The sequence below is a fragment of the Thunnus maccoyii genome, chromosome 13 (assembly GCF_910596095.1).
Source record: "Thunnus maccoyii chromosome 13, fThuMac1.1, whole genome shotgun sequence".
Taxonomy (NCBI): Eukaryota; Metazoa; Chordata; class Actinopteri; order Scombriformes; family Scombridae; genus Thunnus; species Thunnus maccoyii.
The window spans coordinates 3,324,199-3,345,235 of NC_056545.1; the positions used below are offsets into that span (position 1 = coordinate 3,324,199).

The 21,037-nt window shown below is 39.2% G+C and overlaps 1 protein-coding gene across 2 annotated transcripts in view; it reads right to left on the reverse strand.

Annotated features, from left to right (window-relative positions):
- Positions 1-21,037, reverse strand: part of zbtb16a (zinc finger and BTB domain containing 16a) — a 157,500-nt gene that overhangs the window by 78,364 nt on the left and 58,099 nt on the right. For both annotated transcript variants that reach the window (XM_042432275.1, XM_042432274.1), the window contains exon 3: positions 20,719-20,816. In XM_042432275.1, coding sequence (XP_042288209.1) covers positions 20,719-20,816 — 98 coding nt within the window. The remainder of the gene's footprint in view (positions 1-20,718; positions 20,817-21,037) is intronic.

Genomic DNA, 21,037 nt, shown 5'->3' on the forward strand with positions numbered 1-21,037 from the left:
CGCCACTTTGTGCACGGGCCTCCACACAGCTCTGGATATAGATACAGCAGAACTGATACTGTAGAGGCAATGACAGCTCTTGGCAGGCGGCCAGAAGTAGAGAAGTGTGTGTGTGTGTGTATATGTGCGGGTGGGTGGGGGGGGGGATACAATCAGCTGAGGCAGAAATAGGCCAAATGGTGACTGTACGGTTCAAAGGGTTCGCCTGTCCTCTCTAGTTGCTCTCTGAGTAGGGTTTTTTCCCCCTCTGTTCCTGCTGTTACCTAGTAGGGTTATCTGGGAAATTCTTTTGCTGGATGTAAATTTTACTTAATTTCATTTATTTATTGTATGTTTTATTCATTTTGTGCATTTCGGTGTGTTAATTGCAACAAAGTAAAAGCTAGTTATAAGTAAGTTATTAAAAAAAAAAGCAGTATTAAAAATTGTGGCTGCATGCATCAAGTCAAATCGCAAAATCTTGCATGTCAATGACAATCTAGTGAGGTCAATGTTTTGGTTATTTCACAGTATGACCATGATTTTGCATTAAACATGTAATGTCTATTCAGGTTGCATAATCGGTAGTTGGTACAGTAGAATCTGTCACGTTCATTCCTATCTATTATTTTTAGCATGCAATTATCCAATTTGGTTGTGAACCCATGAAATTATAATAAATGGCAACATATTAAAAAAGAGCAAACAGAAATTGCAGTGACAGCAATACTGATTGATACTTCTATTATCATATTTAATACTTTGTGACATTTCAAACATCTATTTCAAACTTGTTGGATAGTTAAATGGAAACAAAACTGCGTCTGCATGACTGATCCAATTTAAATCCGAAAAGCCTAAAACACAAACACTATTCTATTGAATATGCAGTTACTTAACAGCTAGTTTACTCAGTTTATTATCATCTTCTAAAGCCTGTTAAAACTGTGCCACTAGCAGCAAAATGTGACAGAACGTACCAACCGGGCTGGATTTTTCAGCCGGATGTGCTTTTTGATGTTCAAGGAGCTGATTTATTCACTTCAACCAGCCTGATGCAAACATCCCAAGTTCACATTGAATTTTATGCAACATTTCAAAGGTTTGTGTAAGTCTGAAAGTGGGTGACAGTTTGACAGAAACATCTGTATCGGTGGTGTGTGTCACTGTCATGCTGGGTGCACTCATTATGTCTTTGTGCTCTTTTCAGTTTAACCCACAGAGACGTCTTTGCATATTCGGTGGACATCTCATGAAGCAAAGGCTCGCTCTTATAGGAACTTTCACTGGGTACATTTACATGCGATTCCCTTTAAAAGCAGGTCAAGCAAACTGCATACGGACATTATAAATGAGTTAAAAGAAGCGTGATACTGTCATACTGTGCACAGATCGCCTGAGGCAGTGAACTAACAGTGCTATCAGTGCTATAATATTACTGTTTGTTCACTTTATGATTGTGGCATGCTTACACATAATTATTATCACTATAGCCTTAGGTAATAATTCACATCTCCTTTAATGTGATAATAACAGCAAGTGTGTTGTAATAATACAGGTCCCAGAGTTCTGTTTCAAATGACAAATGTATTGACCACTGGAGGCAGCAAACACTCGACTACACTGTGTGAAAAGCAGTATACTGTACGAAGAGCAACTGGTGTATCTGTTAGCAGTACCGCCAAACAAACCGTGGGCTGAGAGCATCTATTGCATCATGTTGTTTTAATAAAGATGACTCTGAAATCATGATTGAATGTTGTCTTCCCCATTTTATATGATGAAAACCTTAAAGTATCAAACTATCAAAGAAGGGACAATGATTAGGATTCTACCTGCATGTAAATACATCTAATAACTAATTATCACATGAAACACTTAGATAAGCCACACAGTACAGATGTGGTGCAGCCTTTTTGAGAAACTGTCTGCAAGATAGTCAACTAATAGTTGCAAATCAATAAACCCCATACCCCCACACCACCCCAAAAATCCTCTGAGAGGCCATCCAAAAAGGCCTGTGATTGAAGTGCTTTTCCCTCTGACCGACCATATTAGTATTCCGTGGCCACTTGCTTGTTTTCAACAGTTATAACACAATATCCATGCTTTGCTTTTATGTCGCACCTCCCAGTGGAATTAGTAGCATAAAAGCAATCCTTGTGTGTCCTGGCTACTTCCAGATGGCTTTAGGAGTGCTTTTATCTTCTCTCTCTGCCTCGTTCGCTCTGTCTCCTTTCACTTTCTCTTGCTTTCTTTCTTCCCCCCACATGAAAGTGCCGTCGGCAGATCTTTGCTTAGCCGGGTTCATTCTCTCTTCATCCGAAAATATAAAAGTTTCAAAGAGCATTTCATGAGGGAGCTCTTCCATAAATGGGATTCATAGCTTTCTAATCTGTGCTGCGAAATTGATCTAAAAAGTTTCCCAGAGCTATTGGCCAACTTACATAATGCAATAAAAGGTCGTGCCTGAGAGAATATTTACTTTTATTATTATTTGTGTCACAAACAATCCCGCCCATTTCATTTTCACATTTGGGATTGTAACAAAAGCTAGATTCATTGCAAAAAAAACTGCCATAATGACATTTCTTTCAAATTTAAAAATACATTTTTAGTATGCTAAAGAAAATCTGTCAAACTGTCAAAAAATGAGTCTTGCTCTGTTAAATAAATAAAAGTAGGCAACATAAAAAAAAGCAAAATTTGAACCAGGCAAAGACAATGACATATGTATATGTCATTCATCTGACTGTCACATGGTGCAGCTAAGATATACAGAAAAAAAAGCATATGTCTGGCTGAGTTGTTAAACATGGGAATACTAGTGACTAATACAGCCTCGATTTAAAGCTCTAGGCATGAGCAGGCCAATAATCTGAACAGGACAAGTGAACAGAGAAGTGTGTGACTGTCTACAGTCATGTCAAACTTGCTTAATTACACACACTGTCATGACACAATGAGAGAGCTGTCAAATTTGATTGGCTGACTTCCATTTCTGCCGATGTCAGTGCATACCAGGGACTCATTACAGAGACTGCGACAAGTGGTAGTGAAAATCTAATCGCCAACGTGAACGTATGACACACTGTTATATCATTAACAGAACAATGTTTTACTGTTGGACATAATGCTGGAGAAATCTGAGGCATTTTTTGAAACAAGGATAGTGGTTTTTTTTTTGTTTTTTCCTGAAAGGACTCAGTCACACGCCGCTTGTCTCATGGGATAACTCCCCCTTCACTTCCAGGTGCGACTCCCTATAAAGCTCATAAGTAGATGATGGTAACAATATATAGCAGAATGACAGCTACAGAGCTTCAGCTTTGCTCACAGCAGACCTCGGACAGACAGACAGCGCATTTCATGCTTGGATATTAGCACACATAGCAAAAGGTCTGTGGCACTCAGAATTAGCAGAATTAGGCTGGCTTAGCTGCATGCAGCATTGTCCAAAATACTGAATCTAAGAGTTTTCTTAAATATTGAGCTCAGCACTATATTATGTTGTTGAAAATAGCCACAAATTAAAATGAGTGGGATACTAATTCTTCATGACATTTTGTATGTTAGAGATAATTTCATTAGTAGGCTCTTGAAATATTTGGATCATAAATACACAAAACACAGCCTGTTCACTACAACAGGGTATGATAATTCTCACTAAATATACGAGCAACATTTTAAAATGGTGAGCACACCACTGTACTGTATACAGCTGTGTGGTAATTTCAGATACATTTATCCTCTGGTCAGGTTAACAGTGGTTGGTTATAGGGTGGGAAAGGTACACCTCTAACAAGAACAATAAAACAAACAGGTGAGATGTACACTATGTCAATGATTTGGCTTAAATGAAACACCTATTGGGGTGAGAATTCTGAGTTTCACTTCTTTCACATATTCGCTCTTTTACAGACCTATTTTATGATATTATTTGGATATTGAGTGCTGTAGTGTTAGTTGTAACTGTAGTATAAGTGTCACGATCACCATGTTATAAATGTGTTGATTGTCTCATTATCGTGTACCAATACACAAAAAAAACACTGCATGAAAAGCAGCTCAGTGTTATTCTGCGAGCTGTCCTGGATAAATGTCGCACCAGTTACTTTTTGCAGGGTGTGTATGTGTGTGTGTGTGTGTGTGTGTGTGTGTGCAAGTCTGTAGGTTTTACAGTCAAGCTCAATACACACACACACACACACACCCGCGCACACATTCACACAGCAACACAAATCCATACTAGCCACAGGCTCCTCTCCAATCTATTTTCTGCTCAGCTGGTTTTAAATGAAGTTATTATGACTCATTAAAATGCCCACAAGCTTGTGGAAGTCGGCCAATTACGATTTAAATTCAGCCTCCTGCTCTCACAACCTTATCTCCCCCCTGTACTACCCACCTCTCATCACTACCACTGTTTTTCTTTTTTGTTTTGGGAGGGGGTGTTTGTAATGTATTCAGAAACCCTTTAAGACCACCAACCCGCCCCCCTTGGACACACATACGCTCATGCCTGTACGTGTATGCACTTTGACACGATATGAATGAAGTGAGATGAGGTTAAGGAATTTCTAAAAAGTATTTTTATTACTGGAGATGTAGGTATAAATACAGTGTCCAAAAGTAACAAATGTCTACATGTTTCAAATTTTCAAGAACAAAACAAAACAGACAAAACAGCAGATGAGGTTAAATATGAAATTGCATATTTTAATGGCCCAGAATGTGATGGTGATGAGGGAGATTTCCAGTGAGTTTCAGTGAGTCAAAAGAGTTGTAAATGCAATAATATCATTTTGTTTATTATTCAAGGATAAGAACAAATTATTTGGTACTCCAAAGATGGCAATTTGTGGGCTTGGTGGGTCAGAGTGAAAGCAATGGTCACACCGTGGATCCAAGCCTGGGTAAATCTCAGCTAGCCTGAATTTACTAAAATGAATTCTATGTAAAAAACCTTAAATTGAATGATTGCTAGGCTAGCATATGATGGGGAGGAGTTGTCCTGTTTTAATGCTTCCTCTCAATAGTCATCTGTCAACTCAGGAACACTCTGTGTTAGGGAGGAATATAGGGAGACATTGGAAAAAATACAGAAACTTTGGGAGAATGTTCATTTTTACTGATTGGATTCTACCAGTTAATGACAGTGGAAGGCTATTCCATCTGTTGAAATCAAATTTGATTTGATTCAGCAGTGGGGTAAGATTTGCTGTGCAAAGACAGAAGAGGTAGCGAGTAATTTGAATACCAAGATATCTAAAACCTGAATAGGATAAGTGAAATGGAATTGAAGCTTGTCAAATTTGTAGGACCTTCTCATTGATTGGGAAGCACTCTTAATGAAGTTTTAATTTGGACCCGCAAAATAACCCGAAATCCAGAAGGAGTGAGATAATTGTTGTTGTGTAATATTCAGGGTCAGTTAAGTAGACTAGCAAATCATCTGCATATAAAGCCACACAGTGCTCAACCCCTCCTTTTTTCACACCTTGCAGTAATGGTGAAGTCTGTAGCGCTATGGAAAGTGGTTTGATGGCTATAGCGAAGAGCAATAGGGATAAGGGACATCCCTTATGAGGTCTCCTGGAGAGGTTAAAAAACGGAGACCCTATAGAGTTAGTGCAGACCGCAGCTTGTGGTAAGGAATAGAGAAGACAGATCCATGCAATACAATTATTACCAAAACCAAATTTGTCAAATACTGTGAATAAATAGCCCCGTTTGATTCAGTCATTGGCAGGTGACCACTTCCAGAGAGGAGTTGTTGCTGGGAAAGTATATAAGATTTAAAAGAAGAATTTGAGAATGAATGCCGTTTTTTTATGAAGCCCATCTGGTTTTCAGAGATGATATTTGGAAGAATTTATTCTAAATGGAGAGCAAACACCTTTGCAATGATCTTGACATTCACATTCAGAAGTGAGATAGAACCACAGTTAGTGGGGTTCTTGTTTTTTTATTAAGTAGAAGGGATATGGATGCCTGATTAAGTGTTGGAGGTAACTGACCATTTTCAATCGAGTCTTGGAACATATTAAGCAAGAGAAGCGAGAGCTTGTCAGCAAACTTATAACAAACTTATAGAAATTGGCAGAATAACCATCTGGACCTGGAATCTTCCAGCTCTGTACTGATCTTATAGCTGTAACAAGACCTACAAGTATCTCCAAATCCATGGCAAGATCCTCACTGATTGTTGAAATATTAATTAAATATTAAATTTAGCATTTTGGAATCGTCTGCTGGTGCTTCAAAAGTGTATAAAATTATGTAAAAATTTTGTCAATCTCTTGAGGGTCTGACACCAAGTTATTACCAGGGTCCTTCACCTGGGGTATAAGCCGAGATCATTTTAATTGATTAGTGAGAAGCCTACTCTCTTTTTCTTTGTAATCATAATAAAAACTGGAATGGAGTAATGGGCGCTCTGCCTTATTTGTGAATGACAAATTGAATTGTGATTGTAGATCTAATCTTTTTTGGGGTTTGTGGAACACTGGTGATCTATGTTTAATATTGATTATGTTAATTCTTTAAGTAGTTTTTTTGCATTGTTTACTTATATGAGAGGAATAGGCAATTATTGGGCCCCTTAGGAATGCCTTTAAAGTTTCCCACAGTAATGAATGAGAGATGGATTAATCTGTATTTGTATATCTAGGAACGATTCTATAGATTTTGATAGGTAGTCGTAGAATTTCTCATTGGATAGCAATAATGAGATAAATTTCCATGGAGAACGATCTGTAAAGAAATTGTAGAGGTTCATTTTAAGTGTCAGTGGGGCATGATATGATAGGACAATTGCCATTTTTTTCCACAGATTTGACTTCACTAAGAACGGTTGAGTCTTCAAAGAAGTAATCTATCCTGGAAAATGTAGGATGGACATTTGAAAAAAAAAGAGAAAATTCTTTGGCTGAAGGGTTTTAGAACCTCCATGGGTCCACATATCCATTCTCCTCAATAAATGTGGCACAAGCTTTTGCCATTCCCATTGGGGGGACTACTCTCAAGCTTGAACGATCCAATCTCTGATTGATTGCACAATTTAAATCACCTCCTAAGATCAATCAGTGTGTATTTAAACAGGGGAGAGAAGATAAGAGTTTGTTAACAAATTGAATGTCGTCCCAGTTAGGACTATATACACTGACTAAAAGGATCGGCATGTCTTATAAAGAACCCATAAAAATAATATAAAAACTGTTGGGGTCAGAAATAGTTTTAAAGGGGATGAACTGAATCTTTTTACTGATCAATATTGCTACAACTTTAGCTTTACTGTTAAAGTTAGAATGGCAGGTTTGATTAATCCAACCTTTTTGTAATTTTTTCTGGTCTGCCACTTTGAAATGTGTCTCCTGCAAGACCACAATCTCAGTACTGAGACGTTTAAGGTGAGAAAAACCTTTTGAGTGTGTGACCGGGCTATTCATTCCTTTAATATTCCATGATTGCCTGACCGCCTCTATTAACCTTGTTATTTGGTGCCATTTACCAAAAGAAACAAAAATAAAATCTCAGGCCTATGTCTGATATGGCAGAAATCATGTGCAATGCATTTTTGAGATCGATTCAATCATTTAACAGATAAGAGAACAAAGATACATCCTAAAGCCAACCCCTCTCATTCTCCAATACCTCCAAGGCTTAAGGACAACACAAAAAAAAACAAAAAAGCAAAACTCGTACGTCTTGTTTCGTGAACAGAAAAGACCGCAGGAAAAAACTGTGTGCTCGGTTTCCAGTGCATCTGAAACTTCTTCTTTCCTCTCCTTTCTCACATGAGAGTGGCTCTATTTATAGAACAGAATTAAGCCTTTAGATCTAACCCTCTCCCCCTCAGCAGAACAATAGCATAGGTAAGCTAGATTAAAGAACACCTCTTATTTCTATTGGCCTATGTGTATAAAAGGAAAAAAGAAATTGTAATGAGTCAGCTAAGGGCAGACAATTGACAACAGAGGGTAGGAGTCTATTGCCTCTTTCTGTCAATCAATACCAATTGTCGGCTGTGTGTTTTCCCCACAATTATAATTGCTGAAGTTGAAGGGATCAACTCAAAAGGGTGACCCGAGACTGTCCAGGATCAGTACACCCTTGAAATATGGAACTGAGAAACAAGTGGGAGCATTTAATACACAATACACACGATATTTTAGCCTATTAAAAAAATCACTTTTGAAGTACTTGTATGTCTACAAATAATCTTATTATGAAGACACAGCCCACAGTTACTTTTTTCCCCTCATACATGACTTTGTGGTGGTGTCTAACTCTCAGCCAATAGTATCAGTTGCCAGGCGTATGGTTTTACCAAATGTATAATTTTTCAAGGTTGAGTGATAGTCTGAGAAGTAGAAGAAGAAGAAGAGCGCCCAAGTCCTGACTTTTGGGAAAATAAATAAATTTTGGTAAAAATACACTCAATACACTTTGATAATTATGTCATATTACATTTGAATGACATTGAAATTGTCTGTCTACAAATGATTTATTTATTTATTAAGATATGACTGTCACATTTTTCCTTTTGTATGTAATTTAGTGATGGTCCCTAGTATGCCGCTAAATGAAGCATCTGCGTTCGGTTTTGTTTCAACAGTGAGTAAGGGTTACAATACATCTGGATCTATGTAATCTTTCCCTCTTTACAGTGGATCAAGTATGTACAATGTATTTGAGTAACCTTAACCTAACCTTTAACCCTTGTTTGATTAAAGCCTCAATTGTTCATCACAATCAAATTCGCCTTAGTCAAAATCAGAAGCCTGAAGAGGCAATAATATTACATTACTATCTTTTGGTAGCTACTACGACTCAACCATAACATATTGGGCTCTTGCTTTTACGGTATATTTTTACGGTATTATTTTTTCAGGAATTCCAAGAGTTTGCATGTTTGATTGACCTATTTTCAAGGTCATCAGTCTTGGCTTTAAGCTGGTTGTTCTCCATCTTGAGAGCAGCGCATCTTACTTCTAGAGCCACAGTTTTATAACTGGGGTCTGATAGTGTGTGCTTGACCTCGTTTAATATTTGTCCATGAGAGTCGGTAGTGGATAAAGTCTTATCCAAAGATGCTGAGATGGGTGAAAGTGCACTTTCAAGTGCTTCTTTCAATGGTGAGTTAATTGATGTAGTTAGCTCTTTCAGGAGAAAGGCATGAAGTTTGTCAAGCTCGGTGAGTAGCTCAGCACTAGCTTCAGCGTCAGACACCATTACAGGATTCATAAGGGTTAGCATACATTGAGAAGGAGCTGGATTCACAAGATCACGATGTCACAACATCACAAGAATCCATTTGGTCAGGCTTCCAATTATGTGCTTGTGTGCAAACCACCGGTAGTTCGGACCAATCAGCATCCTATGAGGATTCTCAAGTGATCTTGCAAATCCAGCTGCCTCGCAAGGTAAGACGGTGATAGAGAGTGATAGAGATGGTTCATCCAATCACCTGCCAAGTATTTTTTGAAAGGGCCCTTTTCCAAACAATTTCCAAGGATGACTTCTCAGATGGTTCTGTGTAACAAACCATCTGGAGCATCAGCTTAGGGGTTAGCATGGTCGCTTCACTTGTGTCTTGTTTTTCTATGTTTCCTTGTGGCTTTGTGGGTGATTGATGGTGATTTAGTGCTGCAGTCCAATGCAAAAGTCAAAACTGAAAAAGTAAATATGACCAACAGAACTTGAAGGCTTAAAAAAATGAAACTTGTTTGTAGGAGCCTCCCTCACATGTCTTGCTTGTTACATGCTTAGCCAAAAGTCCCCCAAGGTTAAGGAATTTCGATGATCCAATGAATATCTCTGTAAAGAGTAATTACATATTAAAGAGAAATATATTGAAACAAGAGTAAAAATAGAGCACGGCTTATATCAACATGTGCAGTCCAGATACACATAGCAGCACCTCCTCTGAATGTGGCAAATACCACTAATTGCTATAGAGAATTGCATAACTGGACCTTGCCAGTACCAGCCATACAAACCCACACACACTTTTTTTGTCTTCCCAAGTTTTTTTTTTTAAGTAAACTTTGGTTTCATGAGGTCATCTTTTTTTAAAAATCGTAACCAGATCAGAGAGTATTTGCAATACATTTTGTCACATTTAATGTGTTACACACCATGTTCAATTGATTTAATCACAGAATGTGTCTGAAAGTTACATCTGCTTCTAAATTCTACTTCATCCCTAAAATAAACAATGTTGATGATGACGATTAGCAAATTCTTTAAAAACAAGACTTATTGTGTCGAGATAAGTGCCATGGAGGATTCACAATCAGCTCTGCCCCTCTGCCATCTCAACGCCCTGAGACAGTCTGAAGGACCCTTTGCCTAAAAAAAGACACTCCCAGAATACCTGGAGACTAGACCGGGCAATTCCACCTGATCCTGCTTTAGCCCCCTTGAGCAATGTTCACTATTCATCCAGCAAGAGCCCCTCTGAACACATACACACACACACACACACACACACATACACAACCTAATTTGACATCAAACTCTGGAGCAAACAAATGTCTGCAGCCTGTGCATCTTCTTCTCCCTCCTTTTCGACGTAATGGTGAGCAGGGTGTGCGTGCTTACTGCATGTTTGTGTGTGTGAATGAGTGTGTGTGTGCTTGACTCATGTGCACACATGTGTTTATGAGTGTGTGTGCATTCTACAGTATCATTCGAATTTCCAGGAGAGCAAATTAATTGGCAGCCTTTTGCAATAATTGACTTTTACCACACATACACACATACGCATCAAGCACACACAGCGAGCACTCACATCTCTCTTTCTCTTGCTCGCTCGCTCTCTCTCTCAGACACATACACACACACACATGCTGCTCGCTGACAACAAAGCTGCTGGGAGGAGGGAGGGATGATGAAGCGAATCCAAAATTCAATCGACTGTGTTCTTGTTTTGAGCAGAAGGCACACAGTGTACTGTACTGAGAGGCCATAAAACTCTCACTCTCCACCAAAAAAGAAAAAAAAAAAAAAAAGAAAAGAAAAAAAAAAAAACAGCCTTTGGTAGACACACAGACGTTTCAGCAATCACCCTCCATCAAAACACTTTGTCTCGCATACAAAAATAAGACTTGGCATCAGAGCGGAATACCAAATCAGGCCCATTAAGGGAGCAGAGGGGCACTCGCTACTTAGCAACCAAAAGGATTTAAAGCTGCAATATCCCTGTAATAAAAGGAATAAGATCAAGTCCTCCTTTTTTTCCTTCTTGTCTGAAAATAGAGAGGGCTGAAAAGTCAACTCTGAGCTTCCCCGTCCAACTTCTTGATTGACAGGCTTTGGGAGTAACCGATACCACAAGAAAAGATGGTAACGGCTCTGTCGGAGCTGCTTGTTTGAGAAAAAGGTGATTACTTGTGGGATTATACAATTAGTAGTATTTATGTTTGAGGGACGATTAATCTTTTCACATCTTGTGAATAAAAGCTGAGCTTGTACATACTGTATATGATGTATCTGAAGGCATTACTTTTATTTTAAGCTAGTTTCAATGTTATGTTGTTGCATTAATGTATTCCCATGTAAAATGCTATGTAATTGTATTTCCACGTGTTAGGCAGATAAGTATGATAAGATAATATACCGTAAAAGCAAGAGCCCAATATGTTACGGTTGACAATTCTGTACCTGAACGATAATTCGCCGTACCCAAATTGATTAACATACTTTCTATTTGAACATGTTCTAGCTACAGTTCAGTCACATTGTACCATCAATAAATCAGTTGCTTGTTCATTTTAAGATCATAAACAAACAGGAGCACAAAACAGAAAGACGGCGCTGTTCTGTTATTCCCGTGCAAAAATTTGTCCGGCACTATCAGATAAAGGATGGAAGGACAACATATTTATTGTCTTTAGGGAAAGGAAATACAACAGGGATTATTTTAGATTTTACAAGACAAAAAGTCTGACGCGAAACTAGCAGCCCCTAGAGGCTACAATACCTATAAGTGTTGGATGGTATAAAAAAACTCACAGATTCTTGCTAATCTTATCTGTGGCTAAAAATAAAAAGAACAGTCCTAAATGGGGCATTGGAAGTAAGCAAATTTCATATCAATCACTTCCCATGCTAACTGCTGCCGCCGCTAGCTTACAAGCCTCAATGCAGTCTCTTGCAGAAGGTTCCTTACATTGGTCTTTCAGAAAAATTACATGTTCCTGGACTACCGACGTTCCAAGTTAAATGAGTCAGCAGATGGATTACCCAACATCACTAACCTTAGCCCCACGCCTAGCTAAAACATGCTGCACATACTTTGGCACCTTTAAATGTAAATTGGATGTCAAAGTATGATTTGTACTTCTCTGCAATAACATCATACATATCATTAAACTATGACACATCTTTTGCTAGTTAGTGAAACATTTCTCAGCAGTGCAAGTTCCTCTTAGTAACCACACAGCTTCTTCCAGGAATACAGTTACAGGTGTCAGGTAGAACCATGCTGAGCAAAATTACATTGAAGGCAACTGGCCGTCTAGTCTGAGTGTGCCTCCAGACAGGGAGCTGTCAACCTGGTCAGCTGGAGAGTCTATCACCCAGAGTATCATGCCTCACGTATTCGTCGGCCTGGCTATTTTTACGTCTTATTTCTTTAAAAACTCTACTTTTCCCAGAAGCTCACGGCACAGGTACACTGAGTACTGGCTAAGGAGCGCAGCTGCTTGGTGAAACACGTTTCCAATGAAGTCACATTTGCTCAGGACAGCGGTCTAACAAGTTCTCCCCCCCTGCCTCCCCTCCACTCCTCCTCCCCTTACCTCCCCCTGCTTCCACCGCCTGTCTCCGCTGGAAATAAAAATATCAATCTGACAGCAACTACTGATTCTACAGTATTATAAGTCGACCCCTGCGTCATGTCACCTCTCGCTTGTCTGTCCCCGACGTGCCCTCCTCTCATGTAATATAACCCAGCCAAGACTTGTCCAGCTGCATAATCCCAGTGGTGTTTGGACCAGTAAATCAACAGGTCAGGGGAAGTATTACAAGGAGTGCAGGGGAAAGGGGAATTTTAAGTTGCAGAGAAGCAGTTACATTATCCTACTAAAGCATGAGCTACTGCTCTTTATCCACTCTGTCTGTCATCCTGTGTTAATGTACAGGGTAACAGCAGGGATATATGTGTGTATATGTGTGTGTGTGTGCACACAGGCAGGACAGAACATAAGCTGTGGTAAAAAAAAAATGTACATGCAAACCACTTAACACTTTGGGCCATACTTTTATTTTTTTTCTGAACTACTTCTTTTCCTACTACTTGCTTTTAATAGCACTTTCCCCCCGCCACCCCTCCCTCCCCAGAGTCTCCTGTCTCTCTTCTCAGTCATGCATACACACACAGAGACAGACGCACACACACACACATTTAAGAATTTGTGGCCTGGAAGGCAGTCAAGTTTCATTAATTTCTCGGTTTGGGTACAGTACAGTGTGTTCCTGGACTCACATCTGCGAGCGATCATAAATGCTGGAATGCTGGCAGAACATCCAGACCTGCCGGCACAAATATGTCGTCATCACTGTGAGGGAAGAGCCGGCACAACGCCAAAACAGCCGACCAGCCGTCAGCCAAACAGCCGAACAAATGCAGCGAGAGACAGAAACAGAGACAAAGAGCAATGGGAAAGCAGCCCTACCGCCTCGCCGCGTTCATATCCAAATTCTTTGCATTTCTCCTCATCTAAACGCTCTGGACATTTACGTGGGCATTTTGCTCCCACGCTAAGATTGGGATCAGACTAGAACAAAGCTTTTAATTTCAAGGAGCCAAGTTGAACATCTAGTCAGGGACGACAAGAGGAAAACTTGCCTTTTGTTTATCTTTGGCACATTTATAATAATTTTAGCTAATGTGTGCTGTTCAGGTCAAATAAACGAAAGACCAAAATGTGAACAATTAGAGTTAGTCAGGTGCACAGACACTTAAACATATTTACTTTAAAATCCACATGGTTACTGATCATCTATGAATTTTTAAATAAAACATTCTTCATTCAGCTTAACGTCTGACTGTGTATTCATGTCGTTGCTTTCTTCTTTTTGTCATTTCTAGTTGCTCTAAACCAAGTATCCCAGCTTTTTTGTTTCTTTTTTAACATACAACCCCAAAAAGATCAACAAATAGGCAACATAATGTTATAGTACCAAACGAGGTGTCGTAAAAGACAAATCCTATTTCAGCCTGCTCAGAAAACACTGCTCTAAACTTTAAACCTCACTCTGGAAATATACTGTACTGGCTGACTAATGCTCTAAACCAAACACAAGCATACCAAACTGCTGAAGGCTGTGTGACACACCACCACACAGCGCTAGTATATGACCTGAAATGACAGGAGATTATCATGTTAAGTCACGTTTTACGGCAAATAATGTAGAGAATCTGAGATGATATGTGCTATGTGTGTTCACTATACAGTCTATTATGAGGGTTTTGACAGCAGATGTGTTGAAGACTAATTGGGTCGGGAGATGTTGAATGCTAACAAAATAATCCTTGGTAAATGTCAAAATGATGATGATGATGATGATGGTCTTTTGCAAGTGCAGATTAACTAAGCATAGAGCTAGGTATTGCATCATTTGAAAATTTTGATATTGTTTTTTTTCCAATACCAAAACCACATGTTTATATTTGCGGAATATAGACATGCTTTAAAGGGCAGATTCACAATTTTTCCAAGTCTGTCAACATTTAAATAGGTTTTTCTTGGTGTAATAATTCCCTCCTCCAAATGTGCTTACAATGTAAGTGATGGGGGGCAAAATCTACAGTCCTTGTTTTGTGCAAAAATGTATTAAAAAGTTCATGTAAAGTTAACATGAGGCTTCAGTTAGTCAAATAAAGTCAATACGTCTTGCAAGATTACAGTCTTTTCAGTTTAAAATGTTAAAATTATATTTTTTTCCAAACAGTGTTTCCCTTTTGACCTGTGGCAGAAGGATAGTAACAAAAAAACTGGCACTAAAAAGACTTCATCTTTGAAAGATATCTTCTTGATTTCACTAATTTTGGTGGCTGAAGCTTCACAGAAACATTTAAATACATGCTGCACAGAAGGAGGACTGCGGATTTTGAAGGCATTATGAAGAAAGATCTCTCTTAACATCAAGTATGAACAGGCTAAAGGCAGGCTATAGCAAGGAAAAACCTGTTTCAATGTTCATTTTGGCACCTGACTATTGTTTTAAGAGAGACTTGAAAAATTGTGAACCTATACTTTAACCAAAAAATTAGCCAAATGCTGATAAATGCACCAGAGTCAAATATAAAATAAGTTCTCTTATATAAAACACAGTTAAATATTAGAAGGGTTTCAGGAAATATCAGATCAAAGACGTATATATGCCTTAGAATTAAGAAAGCATTCAATACCACATACGTATTTGTACTGATACGTTCCAATAATCGATGCTATGGATACATTTCAGTATGTAGTCAGACAGTATTGAGCAAGCAGACAGTGCAATCCACCATGCTCTATATTTAAATACTCTTGTTGGCTCCCTCACTACCAAGCAGCACATCACAGACACCATCTCTCCATTCATATATCATCGCATTGTGCCCTTGAGCAAGACACTTAGCCTGCGACTGCAGTTTAAATAAAGATGGATCTGTTTTAATGTGCTTTAGATCTCATGCGCACACACTGACACACACACAGACAGCTAATCCAGGAAACTCTTTACTATGTATACATACTGTAAACAGAGGATTAAGACTCTTAAACTATAAAGGCAGTGAGATGAAAAGTTGGTGGTAACAGAGATGGGGATGCGGGTGTTCAGGGGAGTCTTATTGATAATCTTATTATCTGCATCGGCTCGCTCAGAAAACAAACTGTGAATCATATCAGTCTGGTCTAGTCTTGTTTGGTGTGCTTCAGTACAAGACACACACACACACACACACACACACACACACACTTAGTAGGTTATTGATACAGTGGATAATATGCAGTTTGACTGATACATATTCATTGATTCAAACTAGACTTGTGTGGCAGTTGAAGACCTTGGAAACAGCAGTTTGCCAAAACAGCATCATGTGGCCTGAAAGCTCCTAATATGTAGACCTTGGGTTATAGGTTTTTTTTTCATTTTAGAATTTTTTATAAAAGAAGCCAAACTTCTCAAATTTTATATGTTATCTAAACACAAGCAGCTGCACAAGAACTTTGGCTAAATACATCTAAATTGTTCAAATCAGGATCTGATCTAAGAATAACTAAACAAGATACTCAGTGCAACGGACACATTTTGGTCAGCACCAAAGATGTATTAAAGTTCAATACCAACACTACTTTTGAATATATTTAGAATTACTATTATTATTCTGGGGTTTAATTGTGGTTTAACTGCTATTTCAGAACTGGAATCAAATACAATTTTAGGTAAAACATGATTATTTGGGTTTTTTTTAAGGTAATCATCTGCATTCAGTTGGTCAAAGTTTATGTAATACTGGAATCACTTTCTATAACCAGTGTAAAGGTGCTGCTATCAATTATAGAAAACAACATCCAAGACCTCAAAATGCACCCAAAAGGGGCTGAGTCACAGTCCTCCACCCTGCTCGAACCCCCATCTGCAGGCTTTGGCTCAGCAAACACTGTCAAATACTAAACGTCAGGCGGTGATAAAAAAAAAAAAAAAAAAAAGAAAAAAGAAAAAAACAACAACGTGGAGAGGACTGAGACAGAACGAGACGAGAGGAAAAAAAATAAATAGCTGGCACAAGGTAGACTGTACATACTGTACCCTCAGTGGTGGCAAGAAGCCCAGACTGGCAAGCCGCCAAGTCCTCCGTACAACAAGCACAGAGAGACAGACAGACAGACAAACAGACAGGCAGGCAGGCAGGCAGGCAGGCAGGAAGACAGGCAGAGTGGAAAGCAGAGGGGAGGGAGGAGGCAACAGCAGCAGCGGCGTCTGAAACGCTCCACATCCATGACACGCTGCGCATACCAAAAAGCCTCTCCACTCTCTCGCTTCATCTCCCCAATATTCTGTCTTTTCTGAAGCGAGCTGAAGGATGATGGCGGCAGCGGCGGCGGCAGAGGAGGAGGAGGAGGAGGAGGAGGAGGAGGATAGGAGGGGCTGAGGATGAGGGTTTTGGGACTTGGTGAAGTGTCATCATTACAGAGAGACACGATAAAAATCGAGACGCAGTGTCAGACTGAGAAAAGCCTTGAAAGTCAAACGGTGGAGGCGGAGGTGGAGGAGACAAAAAAAAATGAAATACTGCAAAAAAAAGACAACAAAAACTATCAAAGAAGCTTTGCCTCAGCGCTGTCTCTTCCCTAACCGTCGCCCGTCTCCACAGAAGCGCTTGTCTTGCCTTTTACGCCAGACCAAAGCGACTATGAATCAACACTGATGTGTGTAACAGCACAGGTTGATGTTGTGCATCAAGACAGCCCCGCTTGGAAAGAGGAAAAAAGAGAAAAAGAAAAAAAAAAGTTTGTGCACTTGCTGCCACTGTTGCTAAAAATACACTGCCCACATTTTCCGCTCGGTTGCCTTTCTCAAGGTGGAGTATGTGGTTCTTCCTAGAGTTTTCAGTGTTCTGCTTTTTCCATTTGATCTCATATCAACAGAGTTTCACCTTATGTCAATTGGTACAAATTGTGAGTTTTTATTCACCTGTTGATATCACAGAAGATACTGAAAGTCTTCTAATGATTACCTCAGTGTGGTCGAAACTCACACAAACACCTCCTGGATGTGACGGAGCTGTATTTATGTTCTGATATATTCATCCAAATCACTCTAGTCTGATCTTATTCAAGACGTAATCATGATCTCTCTGGTCTTAATATCCCACATACACATTTACCTAAACTCTACAACTAAATGTAATCCAAACCATGATCCTCCCTCAACATGAAATGGATTTCATTTGTTTTAGTGAGACTTTTTAGCGCCGTTAACCCTCTGCATGCATGGTACAAATGCTGTCGAAAAGCACTTAACATTTCTTCAGAATGCTTTTAGTCTGTGACATTTTTGTCACTTTAAATTACTGAGTGTTGATGACTTCAACGTTTTTAGGTTTGTTAGTTTATTTTATTTTTATAATTTTATGCAGGTCCAGTAACATGATCAGTTATCCTGTTAAAAGTACATTATCCCAGGTTTACCCTTATTGATATAAATGAGGTGGACAAAATACTAAATATACAAAGCCAAAAGAAAAACAGAAATTATAACTGTATATATACACGTCTACATAATATATCTGTATACAACAATTCAGATAAGAGGAATAGAAGGAAGAAAGAAGCACATTTTTCATCGTCTCACAGGGTAATTTAAACGTTTGATAAATAATACTTTTACACTTCTAATACTGCTGCTGTTATCACTACATTGACATGCTACTATTACCATTACTGCTACCTCTACTACCATATTATTATTTCTACAACTTCCAATACTGCTAGTAAATCCTCTGTTTCTATCACTACTATTACAACTTGTTCTTGCACCTTTACTGCTACTACTGCAAATATTAAGAGGAGAAATATAATGCGCCAGGTACATTACATTAGCGTTACTGTTACTCTTATAACTACAACAATTATTACAATGACAAATGCCCAATATGCTTCTAACTGTAAGTTTGCTTTAAGACTAGTCGGACCTGAGGCCAAGTCAGGTTAACTTGGATCCATGTCATGGCTCTTTACGGCTCATCTCCACCGGAGCATGCAGAGAGCTGCACGCACACTTCAGGAACAGTCAACAAGTGTCTGAGCTCAACATTACCTCGACTCACCCTTAGCTCCCACTTTGTCATATATCCTGAGTTCAAACCTTCATGCTTACCGCTGAACTGCGCGACATGAAACAACATAAACACCAAGCCAGCTCTAGGCTTTAAGGCAGGATGTTATGTCTGAAGAGGCACATAGTGGGGGACACATAAAATCTCCAAAACATTCACTATCCTATTTGTGTCCGTGACAGAGCGCTCTTCTCTCTGCATTGACAAGTGAGTGAGATGGGGGGGGGCGTGCATTTGCAGCAGGGAGACTGTGAAAATGGGGTGTAATTTTAAAATAAACACTGAATACTTCCTCGGAGCAACTTTTGTTTTTGACACGCTGAGTTGTGTGCTGAGCCAATTCACCGGCACAGCGTGAGTTCGTCATTCATCTTTGTCACAACATAGCAGGAGTGTCAGCATCCATCTCAGTCATTGTTTAAGTTTTGGTGAGATACGAACAAACAAATGATCCTAGCAATTATAGTTTTCTGCCTACTGACAGTGGTGGGCCGCGGGATTGGAGGGTGGGGGGTGGTATGCCCATCGACAACAACAACAACAACAACATTAATGCCAAGCAGACAATTCAGACCGCTTAGTGCGTCCCTTTGGAAAACATACAGGGTACCAAACAGAGGGCTCAATCTGTGGGCCAATGTCAACACATGGATTTGGGGTTTTGTGCATGTGTGTGTGTGTGTGTGGGGGGGGGGGGGTTCCCTCAGAGGTCCCATGGCTTTTACAGTGTCTCAATAAACCATCTGCACTTAGGGCCTTAGGAGTGTAAGCTCTTTGCTATAAAAGACGGTTCATGCCATTAAAACGGTGCTGCGCTAAGTAGGCTCAGAGCACAAGGACTGCTGGTGTATATGTGTGTGTGTGTGTGTTTGGGGTTGGATGTAATTCTGTCAGATTGGACCAATCAAGGTGTCCAGAGTTCTGACTTGTACTGCCTTTCAGACCTCTAATGTCACAGACGTGTAGGATGACAGGATGATGATGTGCAGGCACTTCTTGGGTTACGTTTCCCAGAGCTGTTCAGCCTTACTGGGCTGAACAGTTATTTAATCCACAAATCACTGAAAAATGGGTTGTGCTCCACATCCATATATTTAAACTGGGATATCTAAAGCACGTATAAAGCTCAGCTTTCAGGCTGCAGGGACGTCATCTGTACTGTACAATGCATTCATGATCAATCATTTTGAATCTGTGAATGGTTGTAAACCAGATTTTTGAGATACCAGAGTAAATGCTTAAGTACGGGTTTGCAGGGTATCACAGCGTAAGTCTGCAAGAGAGAGAGATGCAACCTCCCCTTTAAGGAACTTGCCTGTGTTTTTGAATGTGTTTACTTGCAATCACACATTATATACTTGTCATTACTGATCACACTGAAAGCCTTCTGCATTGTTACTTCCTGTTTCACATTCCTTTGAATAAACTATTCAAGTTGCAGGAACATAAAGCTTGCTTAAGTTCAGGGTCATAGCTAACATTGAGGATACTGAGGTCTTTTCTTGGGAGGGTTGATACAATTAAAAAAATATATATATAACATGTAAGTGAAGAATTAAATTAATAATATAGAAGAAATAAACTGTTAATCAAATGTAATAAATGGGTTCATGCAAAACCACTCTTTAAGGACCTTCTTCTTATCAACCTCCAACCTTGATTAGGATTTCAATATAAATTCAGTTTCTCATTGAAACTCTGAGAGAAGCACTGATATATAGTTTTTTTTCAGCTACATAATGGTTAATTTAACTGTATGGAACAGGAGTAACAAATGCTCTATCATTCAAAAACTCCCATTATCAACCATAAACTTGCAATGATAATGGGAGGAACTGCTGCTGAGCTCAACAGTGATCATTGCATGGGGATGTGGTTTTGTGGGTTTTTTCTTTTACCTGAATGAGACAGCAAATGCATCCGTAGACGGAGGCTGTCCAGGAAGCTCTTCCCACACAGCTCACACCCGTAGGTCTTCATTCCACTATGCATCTTCCTGTTGTCAAAGAGAAAAACAAACACTTTAAGTATGCGGACTCTGCTGCTAAGAAAGTCTTGTTTTGACCAGACAAAGTTTAATGTGCATGTCTCTCAAATAGATGTTTGTGTCTCTAAACAAAGTGGCTTTTTTAAAAAAAAATTTTTTACAGCACATAAATGATGACTTTCAGTACATCAAAAGCTTTGGCTATCCTGTTGCCTTCTGCAGTTTAAAAG